Below are 21,731 nucleotides of genomic sequence, written 5' to 3' on the forward strand. Positions count from 1 at the left end.
GAGGACGCGACCAGGGCGTAAGGAATTTCGAGAGATTATTCAGGGATAAGCCAAGTTAATCTCGTCGGTCGTAGTACGTGGTTAGTCCCGCACACATACGAGGATAATATTTGACCCGATGTGATCGTGGAGGCGAGCCTGTATGTAAATTGCCGAATCCAATAGCTGTTTCTATCGTTTTTCGATCGGTAAATGATCTTCGAAGAAGACCAATCTACAATGATGCACATCTGTTCAGAGTGATTTGGAGTTTCGAACACTATCGTACGAAGTTGTCAAGTGCTTTAAGGCGACTTACAACTTCGATACACCGCATCGTCCCTATTATCGAGTTTCCCTGAAACAATGTTACGCAAAGATGTAACTTGAACCCATTATAGTTGTAAGCCTCACAATTGCAGCAATGTCTCGTAGAATTCTAATAGACCAGTTTAGAATTACGTTACGCTGTTAACACATTTCGCTGCAATTACGTAAAAACGCGTCTTTCCTGTATTTCCATTTTTCAATTTAACTGTAGCACTACGACCATCTACGAGCCAGCACTCAGACGGTACGTGAGTAATTTAACGGATTTTCGATGCCATGCATTTTTAGCTTCTCCGCGACACTGTCCCATAGTTCAGTAGCCGAGATCCTGTCATAAACTTCGCAGTTTCCAAATGGTCATGCGACGACCAACCTAATGGTTTCCGCCACATAACTCGTACCCTCTCGAATATTCCACAGAGGTGTACGTTCATACTAACTCCACGAACATCCCCACGTAACACTTGGTCAATGTCCCCTTTGCAAGAGTACAACGTACGATGGAAGACGGATACGAGGTATAAAGAATACTGAAACAGCGCGCATCTTCGGTAAAATTTCAGTCATACCTCGGAAAATCCCAATCGTATCTCAGAAAAGACAAGTTAAATCGCTATTTCTCTGTAAATCGCTTCGCACGTCGCGAAACCTTTTACGTATCATGATAGCATCACTATCTCATATATACCTATATATATATAAGCATGATGCATACATGAATTGTACGTAAATACGTTCGAAAATCACAGTCAATCGATCAATCGATCTATCTTCTGTAATCACGTATCACACGCGCGAACATGATTGGTTATGCCATTTGACCGAATATGCACCTTTTATATGCTCGATTATGCGAGATAATTATACACGTGAGTTGAGAAACGGTAGGTATAAGTTGGAAAACCACACTTTGAGATATTTGAAGAAATAGCTATAATTTTCATGGTATGGTATCACCGATTCCCAATTTAGATACGGATATGTTCATCCAGATAAACGTTCGCATATGTTGAATTATGGTATTACATATATTTTTCATAGAATAAAATAAAACTCGAATTTGTACTGTTTTTTTAACTTAACCCATTTTTGTTGAAAGGAAGTGTAAGAAATAAGATAATTCTTCGAAAACAAATTTCTTCATTGATCCTTGTCTTGTGATACACTTCACTAACTTATTATACAAAAGATTAAACATTTCCGACTTGTACCGTTTAATGAGTTTTTACAAAAATTGGTATAACCAAAAAGATACTCGTCGTATCAATAAAAAAAAAAGGACGTGATTTTGTGTAACGAAAAATAAAACGACAACGTTAAATAGCCATATTCTTATATGACCGAAATGAAATAAAAAGTGATTACAAATGATATGGATTCACGTCTGTTTGCAGTCATGTTGATTTTGGCTAGTCAAAGGATAGAAAGCGTGATCGGGAACTGGATGGGTCACGATGTCATAGAGCACGAACCAGCACCGACGAAAAGAGGCGCTGCTCCAACGATAGTCGAATGGTAAGACAATATTCTTAATCAATGTTTCTCTTCGTTCACGTGGAACCGGACAAAACGATGCTAAATAAAAACGCGGCAGATATCGATTGTTATTTTTCCTAAGAATATTTCCTCAGTGCGCTGGAAACTCAATCCACTCGACGATACCTTGCATCATCCTTCCACTACAGCTCTAGCTTCTACTAAATTCTAGTGGCGCAACCCAAATAAAACTGACTTCCCAAAAATAAACACTCTTGGTAGCCACCCGTCCCTCGTGGCACCTCTTGAAACGACTTCTTCTCCCAAACTGACAGTATATTATTCCCTGTAAAGGAAATAATATACGTGAAGTTGGGCGACGCATTTCTCGAAACGCTTTTAAGTCAGGCCAGCGATACTCCCAGGAGAAAGCCGATTTCGAGAAAATGGGGAAAATATCGGCAAACGTGTACGACGTATCGTAGGTTCATCCTGGCCTGGGTATCCGGCCTGATTTGGTCCGAAGTGAAGCAGCTGTGGGACGTCGGCCTCGAGGAGTACGTGAACGACATGTGGAACGTGATCGACTTCGTTACCAACTCCTTATACGTAGCTACGGCCGCGCTCAGGGTGGTCGCTTACTACAGGGTGCAAAAAGAAACCCAGAAGTCCGGATCCATGATCGAGCTGCAACGCGAACAATGGGATACGTGGGATCCAATGCTCATATCCGAGGGCCTTTTCTCCGCCGCCAATATATTCAGGTCTTCATTGAATTTATTTTCTTCGTCCTATTCTTTCTTACTAAAAACATTTATTTGAATTATTGTTCAAATTTGCACGTAGTTCGCAGAGCCAGATATTTAACGAATAATTGTTTGATGATGAATTGTTTGGAAAATTCGTAGCGAAATTTGGACACAATTTGAAGATTGTACGTTATAGAATATATCATTTCTTTTGATAAACTTTTAATTACTATAACTTTCTAACGCATAAAATTTCACGGTTACGCGTGAAAAAGGTAATTGAGAAGTACTGTAGTACGCTTTGGATAGTTCTTTGCACGATATCTCGTGAAATCCCGAGAAATGTAATTAGGCAGCACTCTTTCAGCATAAATTTCAATTTCACGCTCTTCAGCCGCACATACGATCAAACGCAACGCGACTGGTCTATCGATCTACTTGCAGCTCTCTGAAACTCGTCTACATTTTCTCCGTAAATCCTCACCTCGGTCCACTGCAAGTCTCCCTGTCTAGGATGGTAATGGACATCATGAAGTTCTTCTTCCTCTATGTGCTGGTGCTATTCGCCTTCTCCTGCGGTAAATCTCCATGTCAATTCCACGGGTCGGTCCGTATAAAAACCATGACTGAAATAACTCTCACGAAACGACGTTATTCGTTAACTTAGGTCTAAACCAGCTGCTATGGTACTACGCGGATATGGAGAAGAAACGGTGCCCGACCGCGATGGCTTATTCTGGTAACACCAACGTCACGACCGATTCGAACGCTTGCATCGTTTGGCGTAGATTTGCAAAGTGCGTGCTACTTTTTGATATAGTAACTTCTAAATGAAGATTATAAACCTTGTTAAGTATAAATGTATTAAGGAAATATGTTGAGTATAATCTAATTGATCTTCCGATTTTCATGTTATTTAACGTTTGTTGGCTTCTAGCTTTATATAACATAATCGAGAGGGGGAACAATCTGTCCGATTCAAAAATATAAAGTCTTCAGTAATAAATGCAATTTTGTAAAAGAAAAAGACACTAACCGCAATATCTTCTAAATAGCAATGAGCAATACTTTCGAAATCGATATTTTTGATGTAAATATTTTTCAAGAGGGCCGCGTAGGCAAATTTAATGAAAAATCAATCTCGGTGATATAAGATCGATTGGCAAGATAATATATTGTACAGAAAATAAAGAATGCGACTTATCGTGTCTTTCTCTACAATCTACGAATTTCTTAACTAGATGATAAAGTAAAAAAACGTGGAAAATTATAAATTAAATGTGATTTAAGAAAAATTAAATTAATCAAAGCTGAAAAATCATTGGGACATGATCGGTATTCTTTCGTCAGTTTGTTCGAAACCGCTCAAACGCTATTCTGGGCCGTGTTCGGACTAGTCGACCTCGAGAGCTTCGAACTGGATGGCATTAAAGCGTTCACCAGGTTCTGGGGCATGCTGATGTTCGGCACGTACTCGGTGATCAACATCGTCGTACTATTGAATCTATTAATCGCCATGATGAACCATTCCTATCAGTTGATCTCTGTGAGTTAATCTTTATCTGTTTGATCGTCGTCGTGACATAAATAGAGGACATTTCCTTTGTCATTGGAATCAGGAACGTGCCGATATCGAATGGAAGTTCGCCAGGAGCAAACTCTGGATCAGCTATTTCGAGGAGGGTGGCACGGCTCCACCACCGTTTAACATCATCCCGACTCCGAAGAGCGTTTGGTACATGGGCCAGTGGTTGTATCGCAAGCTGTGTGGCCATAGCAGAGCTGCCAAGAAGGAGCACATGAGAACGATCAGAGTGAGATTAATTCGAATTAACTCTAAATCAAAGCGTTGCTAATTTCATCATCGGATTTTCGATGGAACGTAGGACGACCACGAACATTTGGTAATTTGGTAATCTTGTTTGTCTAATAGAGAAAAGTTAAGCAAGCATCGGAAAGAGACTTTAGGTATCAAAGTATTATGAGGAATTTGGTGAGAAGGTATGTGACGGTGGAGCAAAGGAAAGCGGAGAGCGAGGGTGTAACAGAAGACGACGTGAACGAGATTAAACAAGATATCAGCGCTCTGAGATGCGAATTGATCGAGATTTTAAAGAATTCCGGCATGAACACGTCCACAGCCAGTGGCGCTGGAACTGGTGAGCTCAGTTGCACGATTGAAACGATATGATAACTTTATAGACACTAATTGTGTATTTCGGTTTCGTGTGATAGTTTTGTAGAATTTGTAATATTTCATGGTATCCTACGATATTCTGTAATATCCTACAGAGTGTTACAATATATATCTATGATGAAGGATACTTATAAAGTCGATTTTAGACGCTAAACTAATAGTTAAACTGTTGTTCGAGGTTTATTCTTTATGTTATAAACAATTTCGTTTTACGCCAGAAATAGGACTGGCATCGATGAATCAGCTGACGCATCTTTCTTTCTGTCTCAGTTACACCATCAAGCGAAACACGAGTTTCTCACTTTGAAGCAAACGAACGAAATTAAATATAACATGCGTAATTCTACTTTGATTTATTGCATCCTAGAGTTATGAAGTGTAAGAGTGATAAAGGAATACTGTTTGTATCATACGTATCTCTACACATATTTTTAGCGCAAAATAAAATTATTTATATCTTAAAGGATATGCCTCAAATAACAATTTTGTACACGAATCTTTCTCACCGTTTTACTGTCTAGAATCGACCCTCGAATAAATATTCTCCACATATTTTGTGACACTCTGTATAGTATCCTATGTTTTCATAGAATTTTCCGTTTCTACCTTATGTTCCCTATGCACGATCCCTTGGAGTTATGTTCGTAAAGCGTATCAAGTTGGTGGAAGCCTTATATCGTGACATGACTACGACATTAAGAAGGGGTTTGCTAGCTTCATCCTTCGTAAATGAAAGTTTCGAAGTTCGTTACTGGAACGCTATTAATCATTCGGTGAACCCCGGCGGTATAATTAATGCAATCAAGGATCGTCTGGCGCGAATATTGTTTCGTAGTTGGTTGGTCCGATTTAATGTGTAACGCGAATATTTGCCAAAATCCAAGTTACGAACAGACACTTATCGCGTTAATGTTGTTGACGAACGAACGTAATTAATCGGTAACACAGACACGCACAGGCATTTGCCAAGACCCTTTCAGTTTGTTGGTAGCCGCTTCAGAGTAGTAGTCTTTGGTTTTTCTCTCTGCCCCATAGACGGTAGCCTTAAAGAGCTGTCCATAGGTGCGGGGGGTAAGAAGAATCGTCAGAAGGAGCGACGTCTAATGAAGGGATTCAATATCGCCCCTCAACCCAGTGGAAGTGGCAGTCTACCGCCGGTTGACGAATTTACAGCGTCGCTGCAACAAGTGCAACAGGAAAACTCCCACGAGATATTTGGTTCGACCTTGAGCGGGATATTTGGACCAGGCGCCACACCAAAGAAGAGTCCACATCACACCAGTACTAACAGCGTTCCGGGACTCGGTACGAGCAGACAGAGTCGCAGAATTAGGGGAAGTTCGAAGAAGAAGAGGTGGGAAAACCTTATCGAGGCAGCTAAAGTTCGAGGAAGAGTCTCGAGGCTAATTGGTAAGTTACGCGATAAACTGTATATTTTTAACCGTAAAAATAATTATGACAAAATTTCACTTGGTACACTTGATTGTACACGGTTAAATTTTTTAATTAAACTGTCATTCTACCAATGTCTATATATTTACGAGAAATTTAGTACTTCTTGTTGTATTTAGGGAGTAGAACGAATCTCGATTCAGAGTATGTTTCCATAGTTTGCGACTCTTTTTGATTCCTCAGGTAGATCTCGTTCAGAGGATTCCGTGTACTCGCCTGCTTCCGAAGATGGCGGTTCAAGATCGGAAGGATCGACGGACTCAAAATCATCATTGGAGACCCCTGGACCCGAAGTCCAGGCCACGCATCATTCTCATCACGCGCATCATTCGCATCATCACGAGGGACATCACATGTTCGCTCATGGCCTAGGCGCGCTGGTAGCACTCCGAAAGAAACGAAAGAACTTCTCAGACTCCAGGGCGAGTTCGGGAATGAGAAGCAGCAGCGGTACGAATCCGATGTACCCGATCACCTCGGTTCTCGTTTCGAAAGTATCGAAGAAACAACAACTACAGAGAGCCAGCAGCGTACCTGCTAGAGGACCGGAATTGGGCCAACAGCCGATTCCACCGAGGAGACACGAAGGCACGCAAAGTCAGCAGCCTAGTATCGACACACCTGAGGGTGTCAACGCTAACGAGCAACCTGGTGAGTCTCTATCGTAGTTTTAACATCGTTTAACCCTCGTCTGGTGGTGGCTGGATCGCTGTAGTCTTTTTTCAGAAATCTGTCACTTCGAAAAGTATCGAAAATTGGCATTGAATGTCTTTTCACTTTTATTCAACGCTGCAACATTATCGTATATTATTTTATGAAAAAGTAAATCTACGAAATATTTTTAAAAGATCCTAATCGAGGAAAGAAAATTTTTACCTCTACATTTAAATTTACATGCAATTCTTTATCTTAAACGGTAGCAAACATGAAATATCTATATATTACGATCGACTGAGGACCAGTACAATCGACGAAGGTTAAGTAACTCTTTTTACTTTGATACTTTGACTTCCAATAATCTTCAAATGGAACAAAGTCGAAACAATTCAGATTTTTACGTATATCTGGTAAGCTATTAAAACGATAAGACGATGCTAGAGTATATTTGCACAGACACGAGCATAAGTGAATTCTAGCAACAGCTAGAAGATATTGTTTGTTTGTGTTGCGAAGTGGTTCCGGCTGCTCCGCTGACACCATCAACGACGGAGGAGAGCGTGGTCGCGAGCAGTTCTCTCCCAGCGACCATGAAAAGGAACGGATCAGCGACGCAGCTACAGCGGCTTCCGGGTATCGAGCCGATATCCGGTCACGATGTATCCGGAGGATGGCTCTGAGAAGATTCAACGATCTCTCCGCAGCAACGTATCACGTACTGCAATCGATATTTGCGCGTAGACGAGTTGCATTTCTACTGACCAGCAAAGGCTGGAACGACGACATCGATCGCGAAAGAGGATCGCGTAAGATCGCGTGGTCGTCGGCACACGCACAATGATGCCTTTTTGGCGACGACGCATTTCGCCGAGACAAAAGAAACTATATAGATATATATGTACATGTATTATTTAATAAGCGACGTCGCCCGTGAATCTCGAGCAACGCCAACTCGTCGACCCATAACGGCCCCCTTTACTTCGATGTTTCGTGGGAGAAGAAGAGAATGGGAGAGAGCCTAACTATAACTTTAATACGAGCGTCTTTCACCTAACGCGCCAACTTTCTCGTTTCCGGGGAAGATTAACTTTCGCGGCGCTTTATGTCGCTCTGAGAAACAAAGTTTCTGAACACGTTACAGACCGAAAACGCGCAGCGTTTATCCTTCAGAGAAAAAATGTTTCCCCGAAAAAACATCGCGAAGATTTTCATTAAAATTGTCCAAGTTTCCTCGCGTCGGTCGCGTCGATCTATATCGCGTTCCTAATGATCATACCGACGTAACTTATCATTTTCACGTGCTCACGCCATCGGAGTTAATCTCATTGTCGTCCGTGCGTAAACATTATCAGCGATGATTTTATACCGTGAGAACGACGATCGGAACAGATGATACTTTCACGGAGACGATTTCGATCCGTTCCGTATCGTCTAACGACCTACTATTACTATACTGTTATTACTATTGCTACTACTGCCAGAACGGAAGGGGCAAGTGGGTCGACGATAACTAACCTAGTCAGCACTAGTCGGACGATCTCATACGAAAGAAGAGGATTGCGACGATCGGTAGTTGCGTTAACATTTTACGGACGATTATAATTAACTCGGAAAAACTGGAAGAATCGTTATCGTCGTTCACGTTAATGGACTGGCGAACATGTCGAATTTATGCATGCCGCTTCAGGAAGCTGGTCTGCTGAAGATCGGTGCTTTTTTACAATCTTCTCCCATTTTTTAATTCAACTAGTCATCTATTACTGCTTTATTTTATCATTCAACGAACTCTAGTCAATGATCCGTACTCAAACGTATAGTATATTTTTTTCTTTTTATCTTACTCTTTTATTCTGACGAAGAAGCGATTATCATAGGGGAAAGGAAGGAAGTGATCGAAATTTAGGATACGTTTCTCCCGGTCGATATTCGTTTCCGGAATTTCTAACAACTATTGTAGAATCTGCTGACAGCGATAAAACGGACGGCCGAATTGTACGAATCGAAAAACTTCGAACACGACGATTTCTTTTCTTCCCATTGACAAAAGGGAAGCGTATCCTAGCAAAGACGATTTGCTGCGTCCGCGGTAATCCTTTTTCCTTTATTAGCGGTTTACGAAGCAGGGAGGACGAGATAAATGTGTCACGACCAAAACAGAACGAGCCGTAGCGTAGTCGAGTAGAGGCCTAAAACAGATTAAGATCCGTACTACTTCCTAGATATTACGTGTACGTATGATAATAACTGTAATTAATGTGAACCCGGTGTCAGGAACGCGGAAGAGAATCTCGTTATCCAAAGGATCCATTCGAATTTCCATCGTCTTCGTATCCTATTTGAGTTCGCGAGCCTGACAGACCGTACGTAATTACTATACCGCCTACGTGTATTATTTATGAGATTATTATTGTAAATGTAAAGTTAGATGTCCACTTGGCAAACGTCGTAGTGAGTGTTATCTTGTGAAGCGGTTATCATTGTAAAGAAACAAACAAAAAAAAAAGAAAAGAAAAGAAAGAAGGAGAAAGATAGAAACGCGAAGCAAGGTGAGAAAGAAGCATACAGTGGAACGAGAGTACACGCAAAACGGAACCAACGTTTTATTAACGACCTAAGCCGGTTGAAACAATAGATCGTAACTCGAAGACGAATCATAGAATTTAGCGGAATTTTTTAACGATCGAAATTAATATCGTTTCCGATAGCACAGCATTCATCATCAGAAGTCAGATATTTTATAGAGAATACGCGATCTGTTAGATCGGGGGCAAGAGTGCAGAAGTATAGGAGACCTCGAGATTAGCCATTTTGCAGCGTTATCGTTTCGTAAATATTTGTTGAGGCTTGATTAAAAATATTTACAAAAATTATAAGAGTTTCGTAAAGATATACGAGTTTCTATAACTGTCAGGGTACGATTCGAATTATTGTATATCGATGTTGAAGAAAAAGAAAGATATGTTTAACGGATAAACGATTATTATCGAAACTAATTGAAATTAATATTGAAAAAAGCTTATGTGCTCGTTTTTGCGACATGGCCTACTCTGGACGCGCATGAGTTTCCCATCGAACGTATAAAACTCTTTCGGTTGCGAATGTTTCGTTTGGCGCTGTTTGTTAAACGAAGAGACAAACATATTTGAACGCAATGCGGGAGGTCCATTTTTCGATTACGTTCGTTTGCGATCATAGCCCAGCGTATTTGAGTAACTCAAACTGAGAATAGAGAGATCACGAGTAACCATTAATAAAATACCATTTATTCTGATACATCGGTTTCTTTCATACCTGTCATATCATATACAAACCAATGTTATGATCTGTCACCAGAATTCATAATTTCAGAGAAGCAATACTTCTTTACAAAATTTTTTATATAAAACCAACAACTTTTTTTGTATGAAATCCCAGATGTATATTTCACCTTTTATTCGTCGTGCCAGTTGATTAAAGATCGAATTTCTTCAAAGTGTTACTCGCATGGTGCTAGCTGGCATTTGAATCGCCGCTGAAGCTTCTTGGGACAAGGATTTCCTCCGTTTTGTGGCTCTTGCTGGACATTCCAAATATCAATTAGTAATTACTAATTACAATACGATGATAATAGTTAGTAATAATAGAAGTAAATATTATCATTTTATTCAAAGTTTATCCGACTCACCAGGATTGTACGATAACTGGTAACGCGACCTGTACCACACGTGACGCTACAAGGTGACCAAGGTGACCACTTGCTCACACGACAATCGACAGGTTCTGCGCGAGGTATCAGACCATTTCTAGCGTCAGCTTCGCTTACAGGCTGCCCGCTAAGAATGTCTCGTACCTGGAATTAAATGAAGATTTCACTTTGTTAAGAATCGTTCACAACAAACTAATAAAAATACTCACAATGCGACAGGTATTGTTGCACTCTTCAGCAGTCAAGAAGTTGTTCCTGTTACCACGACAACCTCCATAGCCAAAGGGTACGCACATCAGTTTCTGAGGAACGAACGCCCACCTCTGGAAGTAACCCCTGCAGGGTCCAGGATCAGCTTGTTCCATACAGACCACTGAAGCACAATAGTAAACCAATGTAAAATTCCATTCGTCCAAACTGCTCCTATCGAAATGAAATTTTAGATAGAACGCAGCTAACTCTTAATATATAAATTCCATTCAAAAATATTTGGAAAACGAATCTTGCGAAATTATTCGAACTACAATCTCTAGTTAAAATATCCTATTTAATATATTTTTCGTTTGTCGATATGTACTGAAATATTTTAAGTTCCCTGTACTTTTGTTTACTTTTTAGATGAAGTTGTATTATACAAACTGCGAAATAATTATTAAAATATTCTAAATTAGGCAATGAAAAACGAAGACGCAAAGAACAATAAACTTTCAGTTTGCTCGGATACATCAAAATGATAGATAGGACACTTGAATTAAGGAGAGTAAAATACTGCATCCGATTTACACGCCGCTTTCGAATTCTTCTAAAATTTTACCTTTTGCAGTCGCCATGTCGAAAGTACAGTCAGCCTGCTCCAAACACGGACGTTGCTGCAGCAATTCCAATTTAGAGGAGCAATGTTGCTGCTGTGACGGGTCTACCATCAACAGTCTGGTTCTCAATTTTACCCCCTTTCCGCAAGAAGCGCTACACGGAGACCAATCGGACCACTCAGTCACCTGAAACAAATGTTACATCTTACACGCGAACTAACCATGATTCAACGTTTGAATTCAGCGCTCAAGACACGCTACAGGAAGCGCTAAAGGGACTAAATCTTTACAACCAGGGCGCAGATAGCATACCTTGCACGTAGGATCGATCTGTTCCTCTAAGCCAGGCACGCACGCCGCTTCCATACATTTTTCTCTCTCGACAATGGAAACGTGAGGACATCGTTTACGACCCATGCTATTCTGGAATCGTCTTGTTCTCATCCTTAGCCCCGGACCACACGTAGAGGAGCACTCGGACCAGGAACCCCAATCAGTTGTCTCGCAAAAAGGATTATTAAGAACCGGCAGCAAATCAGTATCGTCTGTCTCCTCCTCTCCACTGAAGTCAGTGAAATAATAAATTTATAAAAGAGACGCGTACAATTTATAATTTAATTGACTAATATCATTGCGCAAAACGATCGAGGGAATGTTTACTAGCAGTAATTTCATTGTTTGTTTAAAGCATATAGAGTTTCCAATATGTTTTCCATATACTTACGGGCATTCCGGGATCGATGAGACACACATTTCCTTTGAAACTAATTGCCTGTTGCACTTGAACATTGCTGCTTTTTCAGGCATTAGATACGACCTGGTACGCATTCTCAGTCCTTTGCCGCAAGTCACCGAACAGCTTGACCAAGCTGTGTACTCTGTAGTCTGACATTCGGCTGAAAATAATAAGAAAATTACGTTAAACGTTAAAAGGCGTAAGTAAGTATGGTTTGTTAGAAGAGTGACTTAATTAGGAAGAGTAAATTTCTCACGAAATTAATTTGAGTTAGAAAGAAAATTATTAATAACTCGATCATTTAGCGACGAACAAATTTTATTGCTTTTACAATTTAAACAATAATCTTTACGCTTTGAGGCACTTTATTCCTAATATAGCATCGTTTATGTATATTGCTTATTCTCAAACGAAGGATTAAGACAGTCTCCGAATTCTAGCATTTTTTTATTAAATAGCATAATTTCGTTAGTTGACATAGTAACATTCTCTATATTCTAAAAAATAATTCACATTTAGCGTTAATTGTCAATATTTCTAAATTAACAATTTTTCTTAAATATATCACTCTTCTAGCAAAACGATTACACTAGAATTAAATAAGAGGACATCGAATGTCGCCTACGTCTAGAAGTATCCTCGTTGTTCTCAGCTACTTCGAGCTGCGTGACTTGTTGCTGAAGAATTTCCTCGTCGCAACCCCGCGGAATAATTTTCTCTCTGTTCAAATACAACCTGGCTAATGGCTGCATGGGCCTTCCAGTTGGGTCGTAAAACGGTGATCTGGGATCTTCAGGGTACAGAGTGGTGATTGGTTTCATCTTCTCGCGCGGCTTTGTTTCAGAATTGGGCGACATGTAGGAGATTCCATTGTCAGTGCCAGCGTCCCACGGGTATAAATCGATTATCTCGCTTTTGGTCCAGGTACAGTCCTTTCTGCAGAGATTTAGTTTACTAACACCGACGACCCAATCTGGAGAAGGGCCAAACATGGAAGCTGCAGATATCATGGGATGTAGCCTATCCACTCTAGAATAATGAGAAATAGAAATAAGATTAATTAGAAAAAGTTTTTGAACATCAAGGTCTTCACGGCCCAGCTTTCTGCAGTTATTACTATTTGTATTCAACATGACCGTGTCCAATAAAAATATTATTTCAACGTTTTGCTAGTATTGCAACCACCTTCTTCGTGTCAATTCTGAAATTGTCATATTTTAGTATTTACATAGTTGGATATTCTATATGAAGAGCACACGGAAGGAAAATAATAAGCGTATTTTTGTTAGCATTTTTATCCTGATGTTCCTTGTTTATATTTAATGAGTGCTTATCAAGATCATCTTTTAATTCCTTGACCTATATTTAAAACAACCTTTGTTGACGTTTCTCTTTCTACAACTAGGCAAACGAATACTATATAGCATCTTTATATTCATTATATCTTCAGAAAATATTCATTATGTCACACAATTGCTGTAAATGTATTTATAATTATGTCGTAGAGTAATTATGTTTAGTAAAAACATACAGTTGTAGAACATTAATAATACTGATTTCAACATATCGTAGGTCAAGAAGTGAAAAATCTGGCATGGATCATTTTCGTTACGAGCTGCTCAATTATCCAATTAATCCAGGTAGTATAGTAATAACTGTTGAAGAAAAGTTTTTCCATTTTTTTTCACCTTTCTTTTCACAGAAATTGTTACAGAACACGACGATACCGTGCCAACAATAACAGCCAAAAAATATAAATAATTACTTGAAACTGCTGGTAGTATTGCTGTTTACGTTTGGGTACCACAATCCAGCAGCTTTGATGAGCGTTTTTAATTTATTTCCGGTCTGAGCCCTGAGCTCAGATTCTACTCCTGACGCGGATCCCCACTCAGCTAACTGCCGGAAGCCATCAGTTGCGATGTGGTCCTTACCCCAGAAGGAAAATGTCGGCACGTGAGAAGCGCCGATTAGGTCACTGAAGTGGGTCAACCAAATAGAAAATGGAAAGTCTTTTGGATGAGTCACGTTTGACCAGAGTCCTTCCATTGTCAACTGAAACGCGAAGGTAGAAATTGCTGAGAAGCTATCTAGCTTTCAAGCCTTTACGAAGTATTCTGCATCGATTTTTACGAAATTGTCTATGCTATAAATATCGACCGACCTCCGTGAGATCGGCGCCAAGTGATTTACAGCACAATTTCTCACGATGACAGTTTAACGTACCATTAAGTTTCTTTCTTTTCTTATCGCGTTTAAACGTGTTTACAGAAAGCGAAATTTATCTTTATGACGAGATACGTGCTGACTATATCACACATTGTTAACTATCATACAGTATACTGAATACAATTTTATGAAATTCGATGCTTGACATCTTATGAAACTTTTCTTGCATCGGTCGAATTTAATCTTTAATTAAGCTCTGTTACGGTCCTAAATTTTCTCACTTTTTCAATTAAAAAATAAGCAAACTTTCGATGTCTTTGAATGTCAAATTTAAGTTTTTGAATATTAGCTCCAAATTTGAACAAAGGAATCTTGGCAGTCGTCAACATAATGTGTTACTTTAGAATTTATAACTGACACTGATTGCAAAATTTAAAAAAGGATAAAAAATTATCCAAAGGACATAACAGGGTTAAATTCTCGCAATTATTCAAATCAAAACAAAATTTCAGTTTCGAACCGCCTTTGCCAGATATTCGCCCAGCTCACTCACCGAGTATTTTGCCTCGTCGCAGGCGCAGCACTTCTCCACATTGAAGGTCGCGCTCTCGGCTGCTTCCATTTCGCAGAAGGTCTTGGTTAAGCCAACGTCCTCGGCGTACCATCGCACGCTATTCTCCAGCACCATAGCTGTAAAGATAACGCATCCTGATCCTGACGGCGGTGCCTTCCACATCACTTGGATCTGTGCCAAGGTAACAACGTTTAAACTGTCTCGTTGCGGAAGCTCGCGGACTCTGGCCACGATAACGCGGTGGAATCAAACATCACCGATCGTTGGCTAGTAGCCAACCAGAAATTTATTTGTTATCTATCTCTGTACATTTTCACCAACATAAGGCTAGATACCAGACGTTTAAAAAAAGGAAGCTAATTCATATGTACGCATAGGTATAAAGGCTGTATAAAGGCTAATTCACCTCCGTTTTCGGATAATCGGAAGCTTCCGAGATGGTGTTGACGCAGTCTTCATTGAACGTGGTCAAAGAATCGGAAAACAGTTGAAAGTATCCTACTCGAGCGTTAAGATTATTTGGAGCGTGTTGAGAATTCACCGAGAGCGTGAAACGCGTGAACTGTTGCAGCCTCTCGTGCGTTTGTGATCCTGAAAACGATTCGAATTTTTAGAGAGAAACGTTAAACGTGCGGCGAATTCGTTGGAGAACGATAAACGCTATTCCGGCCAGACGGAATATCTATTTGACCGGAAACTTTACTCAAATATTCTTATAGACTTCAAGAACTGTTCATGAGTTTATTACAAGCAGGGAACGATCGTTTGATCATAAAGCGTTTGTGAATATCTCGTGAATATCTTTGTTGCTGAGCACGCGCCTTCCAAGCGTTCATTCATGGCAGATCCACAGCTCAGCTGTTCACACCTTTCGGTGTAAACACTGTAGGATGGATGAGTGGTGCTGGATATTTCGAGATTGGTAAAAGACAGAGTTAGATATGATCGTGGATGACACAACGAACTCGATTCATGGAGATCGACGATCTACGCATTACTATGCAGTTACTACTATAATACGAGGCTACATGCTTCTGTTCAATCTCCAGGCAGCTCGTGTACGACTGATAGAACAGTTCATAAACATTTCTGGTTAGTGTGGACCCAACTCTAGAAGATTATTTACTTTCTGGAATGTGTAGATGGTTAAACAAGAACCTTGGTGGTCGAGCAGGTTAAATTATATGGTTGCACGTTGTAAATATCTTCGAAAGGGAAGCCAATAAACATGGGGTAAACGTCGTTACCTTGCAAACTGATCGTGTAAACAGCGTTGGGAATATATTTGTCGGCCTTCCCGCTAACGAGTATCCTATAGCCACCGTCGCCCGTAGTCCTCGGAGCGGAAGTTTGTTCCGCGGTCGGTCGCATAGGACATCCGGCCTGTACCGCCATCGCCAGACACGTTGTCACGGTCAGGAACAACATCGTGCAGTCTGAAATGATGGATGCGTTTCAGATCGATTGTGTCAAATACAAATTCTCACGCTGGCCAAGTAGTCATGCTGACTCGATAACTTCCGGTATCGGTCATCTGGTAATTGTTGTTCACATAGAGACTGATGAGATATATTAATAAAATGTGTAAATAAAATAGATAGGTCATTGAAACTCGTATCGTTTACAACTATATCAAACCTTGTCTAATATGAAATATACAAAATTTGAAGATAGTAACGAGTTAGATGTCTAAGGATATACCAAATACACGCGATGAAAAATACCCAAAATATTCAAAGTAAAGCGTTCTTTAGAATATTAAAAGTATGAAAGAAATCTGCGTTTTATTTTTGTAACCACACTGATAAAAGAAAATCGATTTACATAAACATGCACAAACTGTTTATCACAATAGCACAGTGTAGGTGCATTCTCCAGAACACGTGTCATAACACAATCACAAACAGGTTGGTGCCTCTCTTTTGTATCGACAGGTTACAGAAACCTTCCATTGAAAACGCAGCAGTCGTTAGAAAACGAACGCACGCTCGGGTAATCACCTGTGCAGATTCTAAACGACAGAGAGATAGAGATAAAGGAATCCCGCATGGAAGATACGCGCGTGTTTAAAATAAGAATTTTAATTACAGTGCCCGCATCATACGATTATGCGATGGTAAACTCAATACCAATTATAATAAACTAACGATAAGTACCGCCGCTAAAATGTAAGTAAATATGCAAATATCTGTGAGCGCCCCCGAGCAATTAGTTTCAAGATATTACAGATGAACCGTAGCGTTTACGGTAACGGTATCGTTCTGGTGTAATTAGCGTAAAAGAAGTTCAAACGATAAACGGTTTAAAAAGAGAAATGACACGCGTATGCTGGAGAGATCGAAGCGAACACAATGAGCGGGCGGTTAATGATCGAGCAGAGGACTAGAGAATCTAAAGATGCATCGGATTACGCGCCAGCGTGTCCGGGAAGTGGGTCGGGAGTTCGAACCGGCTCTCGAGATCACCACTCTCAACATGTAGGTGTAGGTTTCTAGAACGCTGGACTTGCTGTGGATCGCAGAAACAGGGACACGCGTTGGACGCGCGAAAACCGTCGCGTGTCTCCGTTTCGGGGCGAGTTCCACCTTGTAGATTTTAGAACATCGATCTTCAAATACTTTCATTCACAGAGAGGTTGCCAAACGAGTTACAGAATGGAGGAAGAGATCAAGTGTGGAAAGTAAAAGTTGATGAAGAACTAAACGTAAAAATTTTAATGCAAGTGCTGGGCAACGAAGAAACTTTCAATGTACACTACAGTTCAAAATTATTTACATACTTATTGATTTCTGACAAGATTTATCTTCATTATGGATATACGTATGGATTGGGGTGGAATTATTTTATTCTATATAATTATGTCTACAGCGGTTAACATATAAAATGTAACGATAAATATAGGTGCAACGCAAGTCCTAAAATTACTCGTAAAATTCGATTAAAATTGCGTAGTGCGACATTTGCTCAAATTCAAATATCGTCATCGTAAATCAACCAAAAGCGACGAAATAATGATGAACAGTGCAGTGTATACTATTAAATCGTAATAAGTAATTGATATTACAGAGAAGAAAAAGAATGCAGCGATAGTCAGTCTTTAAGCTGAGGTAATTGGCAGTTAGAACGAGTTAGAACAATTTATGCCTCGTTCTGTCCTTGTCAACATCTATGTTAATATTCTTCACTTAAAAAGTAAATAGCATTTTTTGAAATTATGAAAACCAAAATGTACAATACTATGGATGATATCAATGATATAGAGTTGATAAATGATAAAAATTTACGTTTAATCGATCCATACCTTATCGTTCGATCTTTTTAATCCTTTTTATATCGCAAATTTTTGCACACCTCCAAAAGCACGATAAAAATTAATAATAGATTCCAGGACCGCTGTATATCACACGTTACACACTGTCGTACGAGTCGTGAAAAGAAAATGATCCGCGTCTAACGGCGACGAACTGTAGTTCACCACCGCGAGCTCAACGCCCCTGACTAATTTCGTCGTGACTCACGACGTCCATGTGCAATTAAAAATAATAATCGTGGTGAAGTCACGTAATGTACGTGAAACGACGATTTTTGGAACTTCTGAAAATTAGTAAAATGATCTTGAACTATTTAATATACTTGGAACTACTTAGTTATCGAAAACGAAATTGACGATTACGCAAGCAGCTCGTATTTGTAAATTACTTGACTGTCTTCATACGGCAAATATAGCAACCGAAGAAAGATAAGTAGCTGATTATGTAACAGTTGTCGTCTTATGCGAATATTAAAAAATTGTATGCAGTAAATGAAAAATGAAAGAACTATACGAGATGTTAGATATCCAAATGTAAATTATCAAATTATCATTGGAACAGGAAGTGACGGAGTTATGTTAATCAAGAGTCCTGTAGAATAATACAATTATTTTACGTAAATATGAAAAGAAGAGAACAGTAAAATCCATACAAGACAAGATTTTAGAAAGTGAATTGTATATAAAATTTGCATGGACATAACTAAACAAACGAAACACAAGCGCAGATTTGTTCCATCTATTTAAGTGATCTCGAAATCCATTAAAATCGGTCGACCGAATTTTACGTATGTTTAATAATTTCATGCATTTATGGGAAATTTAATGGTGCAAAACGCACAGAATATCGAGGAAAATATAGTACTCGTTATAATATTTAATAAACGAAACAATTGTCTACTTGGATTTAATATTTTCAATTATATTCATAAAAGTATAACTTTGAGCAAATATCTGCAGTCTGATTAGAATATTTTACTTGAAAAATAAGAAACGTTTCTTGAAATTGTTTATGGAATATTATCAAATCCTTGTATCTTACGTTGCACATTTAACTATCTCACAAATACAGTCTAGTTATCATTGAGATGAACTTCTATATCGATCAACAATCACGTCGAACGATTGAATTATGGGACTAGACCCAAGGATTTCTCTTAGCCAATTTACCCGAGACTCCAGAGAAATTGCGAGCACAATGAAACTAGTCCTTCTGAAACTTGATTACACAGCTTCACGAAAATACGGAACACCGCGTAAGGTTAGGACCGATGAACTCAGTACGTCGAATGAAATTAGAACGATCGAAATGTCGGAACAGAACGAGACGCAACTTCTTTTATGAGGCTCGCCCTTTCACGCGCGCTCGCGATTCCGCTTCGGGGTGTTTCGCTTACGGCAAAATTCGAAGTGGTTTACATTTCACCGAGAGACGATTACTTAACGATGTTCGGATAAAAATCGACGTATATGTAGCGGACGTTTCGTAACGAAGTTGCTCGTAGCTTCCTCGCTCTTTTGCGATCAACGGATTTTCTAATAATTAGCAAAACTATGAAAATTAATAATTATAAATGAGAACGAGTGAAAAAGAGATGCTTGGAGTTAATAGAAATCGTTGGAATAAAAAAATATCACTTTACGACGAATATCGCTGATGAAAATAAAAAGAAAGCGTGAAGCAACATACCTGCTATACCACTGCACATGTTGGTGATTTTCTGACACGATCACGCAATATTTTTTCAGCGGACAGACAGAAAGAAGCCGAAACTGTAACGCGTACAGCAGAGCAGCCGAGATGTTAAGTAAAACGGGAGAACGATCGGACACGACTAAACGAGATGACGAACCGGACAGCCGGTATCGCGGGCCAGGAAAGTTAGCAGCGACGATTCGAAAAATATCAACTGCGGAAGCTCGCCCGCGCGTTCGACTTTTCTCATGTGAATTCTGTGTAAATCAACCATCGCTTTTATTTGTTTTCGTAACTTTTCTTAACTTTTTATTCATTAAAATAATTTCGTAACTTTCGGTTTGAATATTTTTTAATTGGGTAAATGAAAAAGGACAAAATGAAAATAAATTACTAAATAAATTTCGATAATACAGACATTAAGAGATGTTTGAGATGTTCAGGATCTTCCATATGGATCAGGGTAATTCCTATTCAAACATTGATTGACCCATTTATGGGTAAGGCGCGTCTCCAAAAATCATATTGTAGGTATGCTTTTTATGGACAATTTTTTATGAAATGATCATGAATCTTTCTCCATTTATTTGTTATTTTTCAGACAAGCTCCAAAGAACGTAAAGAGTATGTTTTCCGTAAATATTGTTTGTTACATATAATTATGTCAATTAGTTGCTTGATCGATAAGGTACGTGTTTATGTCTTTTCTACGATAGATAAATAGACGTATATCGCTTTTCTGCAAACTCCACTTTCATTTCTAGAACCTAAATATATCGAGAGTGAAAAGTCAAAAAGCACGAATCTTATTCTCCAGCGAACGATCACGTACGCGACGCATTAAACCGAAGGACTCTAATCGGCAGGCATTATCTCAAGTCATGAGGTCAGTTTTGGGTCCTCGTATCTTATTAAAAACAGCTTCCTGATAACGTATACTAGATAGCCACCCACATCTGCATTTATCAATATTTTGTTCTTCTAGTTAACTAAAATTAATCTTTAACCACTCATTCAACATCTTCAAAACGTTTCATCCCTCGTGTGAAATAAATCAAGAAAAAGAAATTCCAGAATCTTGATTATCAGAGCACTGATTAATAGAACGATCGATTATCAGTACACTGATTAATGAAAGTGAAAGATTTGGAGATGATATCTCGTAGAAAAGATTGGCAAGCAACAAGGAAAAATTGAAACAAGTCATTGCACTTTTACTCGAAAGTTTTTCTTCGATATTACTATTTATGAAATATATTAAACAAATGATCGGTCATATGAAACCAAAGTTATCCAATTGTCCGAAAAATTTGATTATACACGCAAGCATGTGCCGTGATTTTCATGCATTTAAGGGAAATTCAACATTGCAAAAATGCACAGAATGCGGGTGATATAAAAATATACGTAAAATATTCAAAATAGGATGCTAATCATAATATTCAATGCGTTAAATAATTTTCTACGTAAGTTCCATTTTTGTAACAGGCTACGTAAAAATAAGAATTGGAGCGTTTGCAGCGATAGAAATAGCAGTTCGAATATTTAGATTACATTTATCGGAAGAGATAAAAGATATAGGTTTGGAAAAGAACATTGAAAAGTTTCACATTCGAAGGTGTAAAAGTTCATTATTACGATCGTTAGTTGACTACGAATTTATACGTACATGTATTCGATTTAGCACGTTTTAAAAAGTGATTTGATTTTGCTTGATTATAAATTAATTTACGTAAGCTTACCCAAATTACTGCAAGATCGAGTTGTCTCCTTATTGCGATAGTTCCATCAATTTTGCATAAACATACACGGTCTAATTCAATGGCCATTTCGATAACCAAGCTTCCACTCTACCATAGAAACCTCTCCGTTTCTCTCTTCGAATCACCTGCACGTCGAGTTAAAAGGA

At 39.1% G+C, this 21,731-nt stretch overlaps 2 protein-coding genes across 13 annotated transcripts in view; one reads left to right on the forward strand and one right to left on the reverse strand.

The window, feature by feature from the left end:
• The window catches only part of LOC117236799 (transient receptor potential-gamma protein), a 97,808-nt gene extending 87,697 nt beyond the window's left edge, over window positions 1-10,111 (forward strand). For 6 of the 8 annotated variants that reach the window (XM_033500077.1, XM_033500074.1, XM_033500075.1 and 3 more), the window contains 10 exons: window positions 1,704-1,824; window positions 2,271-2,549; window positions 2,979-3,112; window positions 3,202-3,331; window positions 3,885-4,080; window positions 4,154-4,348; window positions 4,468-4,693; window positions 5,767-6,141; window positions 6,367-6,834; window positions 7,357-10,111. In XM_033500077.1, coding sequence (XP_033355968.1) covers window positions 1,704-1,824; window positions 2,271-2,549; window positions 2,979-3,112; window positions 3,202-3,331; window positions 3,885-4,080; window positions 4,154-4,348; window positions 4,468-4,693; window positions 5,767-6,141; window positions 6,367-6,834; window positions 7,357-7,520 — 2,288 coding nt within the window. In that variant the 3' untranslated portion in view covers window positions 7,521-10,111. The remainder of the gene's footprint in view (window positions 1-1,703; window positions 1,825-2,270; window positions 2,550-2,978; window positions 3,113-3,201; window positions 3,332-3,884; window positions 4,081-4,153; window positions 4,349-4,467; window positions 4,694-5,766; window positions 6,142-6,366; window positions 6,835-7,356) is intronic. The other 2 variants (XM_033500073.1, XM_033500072.1) reach the window with 1 other exon arrangement.
• LOC117236801 (spondin-1) lies at window positions 10,084-21,588 on the reverse strand. Of its 5 annotated transcripts, none has more exons than XM_033500079.1 (12): window positions 19,817-19,835; window positions 16,064-16,252; window positions 15,223-15,407; window positions 14,796-14,987; window positions 13,839-14,128; window positions 12,699-13,102; window positions 12,062-12,233; window positions 11,650-11,899; window positions 11,340-11,523; window positions 10,735-10,898; window positions 10,505-10,669; window positions 10,084-10,396 (listed from the first exon to the last, which is right to left on the reverse strand). In XM_033500079.1, exons 1-12 carry the CDS (start codon window positions 19,833-19,835, stop codon window positions 10,316-10,318), a joined length of 2,295 nt encoding a protein of 764 aa, XP_033355970.1. In that variant the 3' UTR covers window positions 10,084-10,315. The 5 variants fall into 5 exon arrangements, with proteins under 5 accessions (XP_033355970.1, XP_033355973.1, XP_033355971.1 ...); XM_033500082.1 differs by lacking the exon at window positions 19,817-19,835 and adding an exon at window positions 21,565-21,588 and having other exon boundaries at window positions 10,316-10,396; XM_033500080.1 differs by lacking the exon at window positions 19,817-19,835 and adding an exon at window positions 19,297-19,502 and having other exon boundaries at window positions 10,316-10,396.
• Window positions 21,589-21,731: the final 143 nt, after the last annotated feature.

Source organism: Bombus vosnesenskii, unplaced genomic scaffold, assembly GCF_011952255.1.
Source record: "Bombus vosnesenskii isolate JDL3184/JDL3185 unplaced genomic scaffold, Bvos_JDL3184-5_v1.1 scf7180000013352, whole genome shotgun sequence".
Classification (NCBI taxonomy): Eukaryota; Metazoa; Arthropoda; class Insecta; order Hymenoptera; family Apidae; genus Bombus; species Bombus vosnesenskii.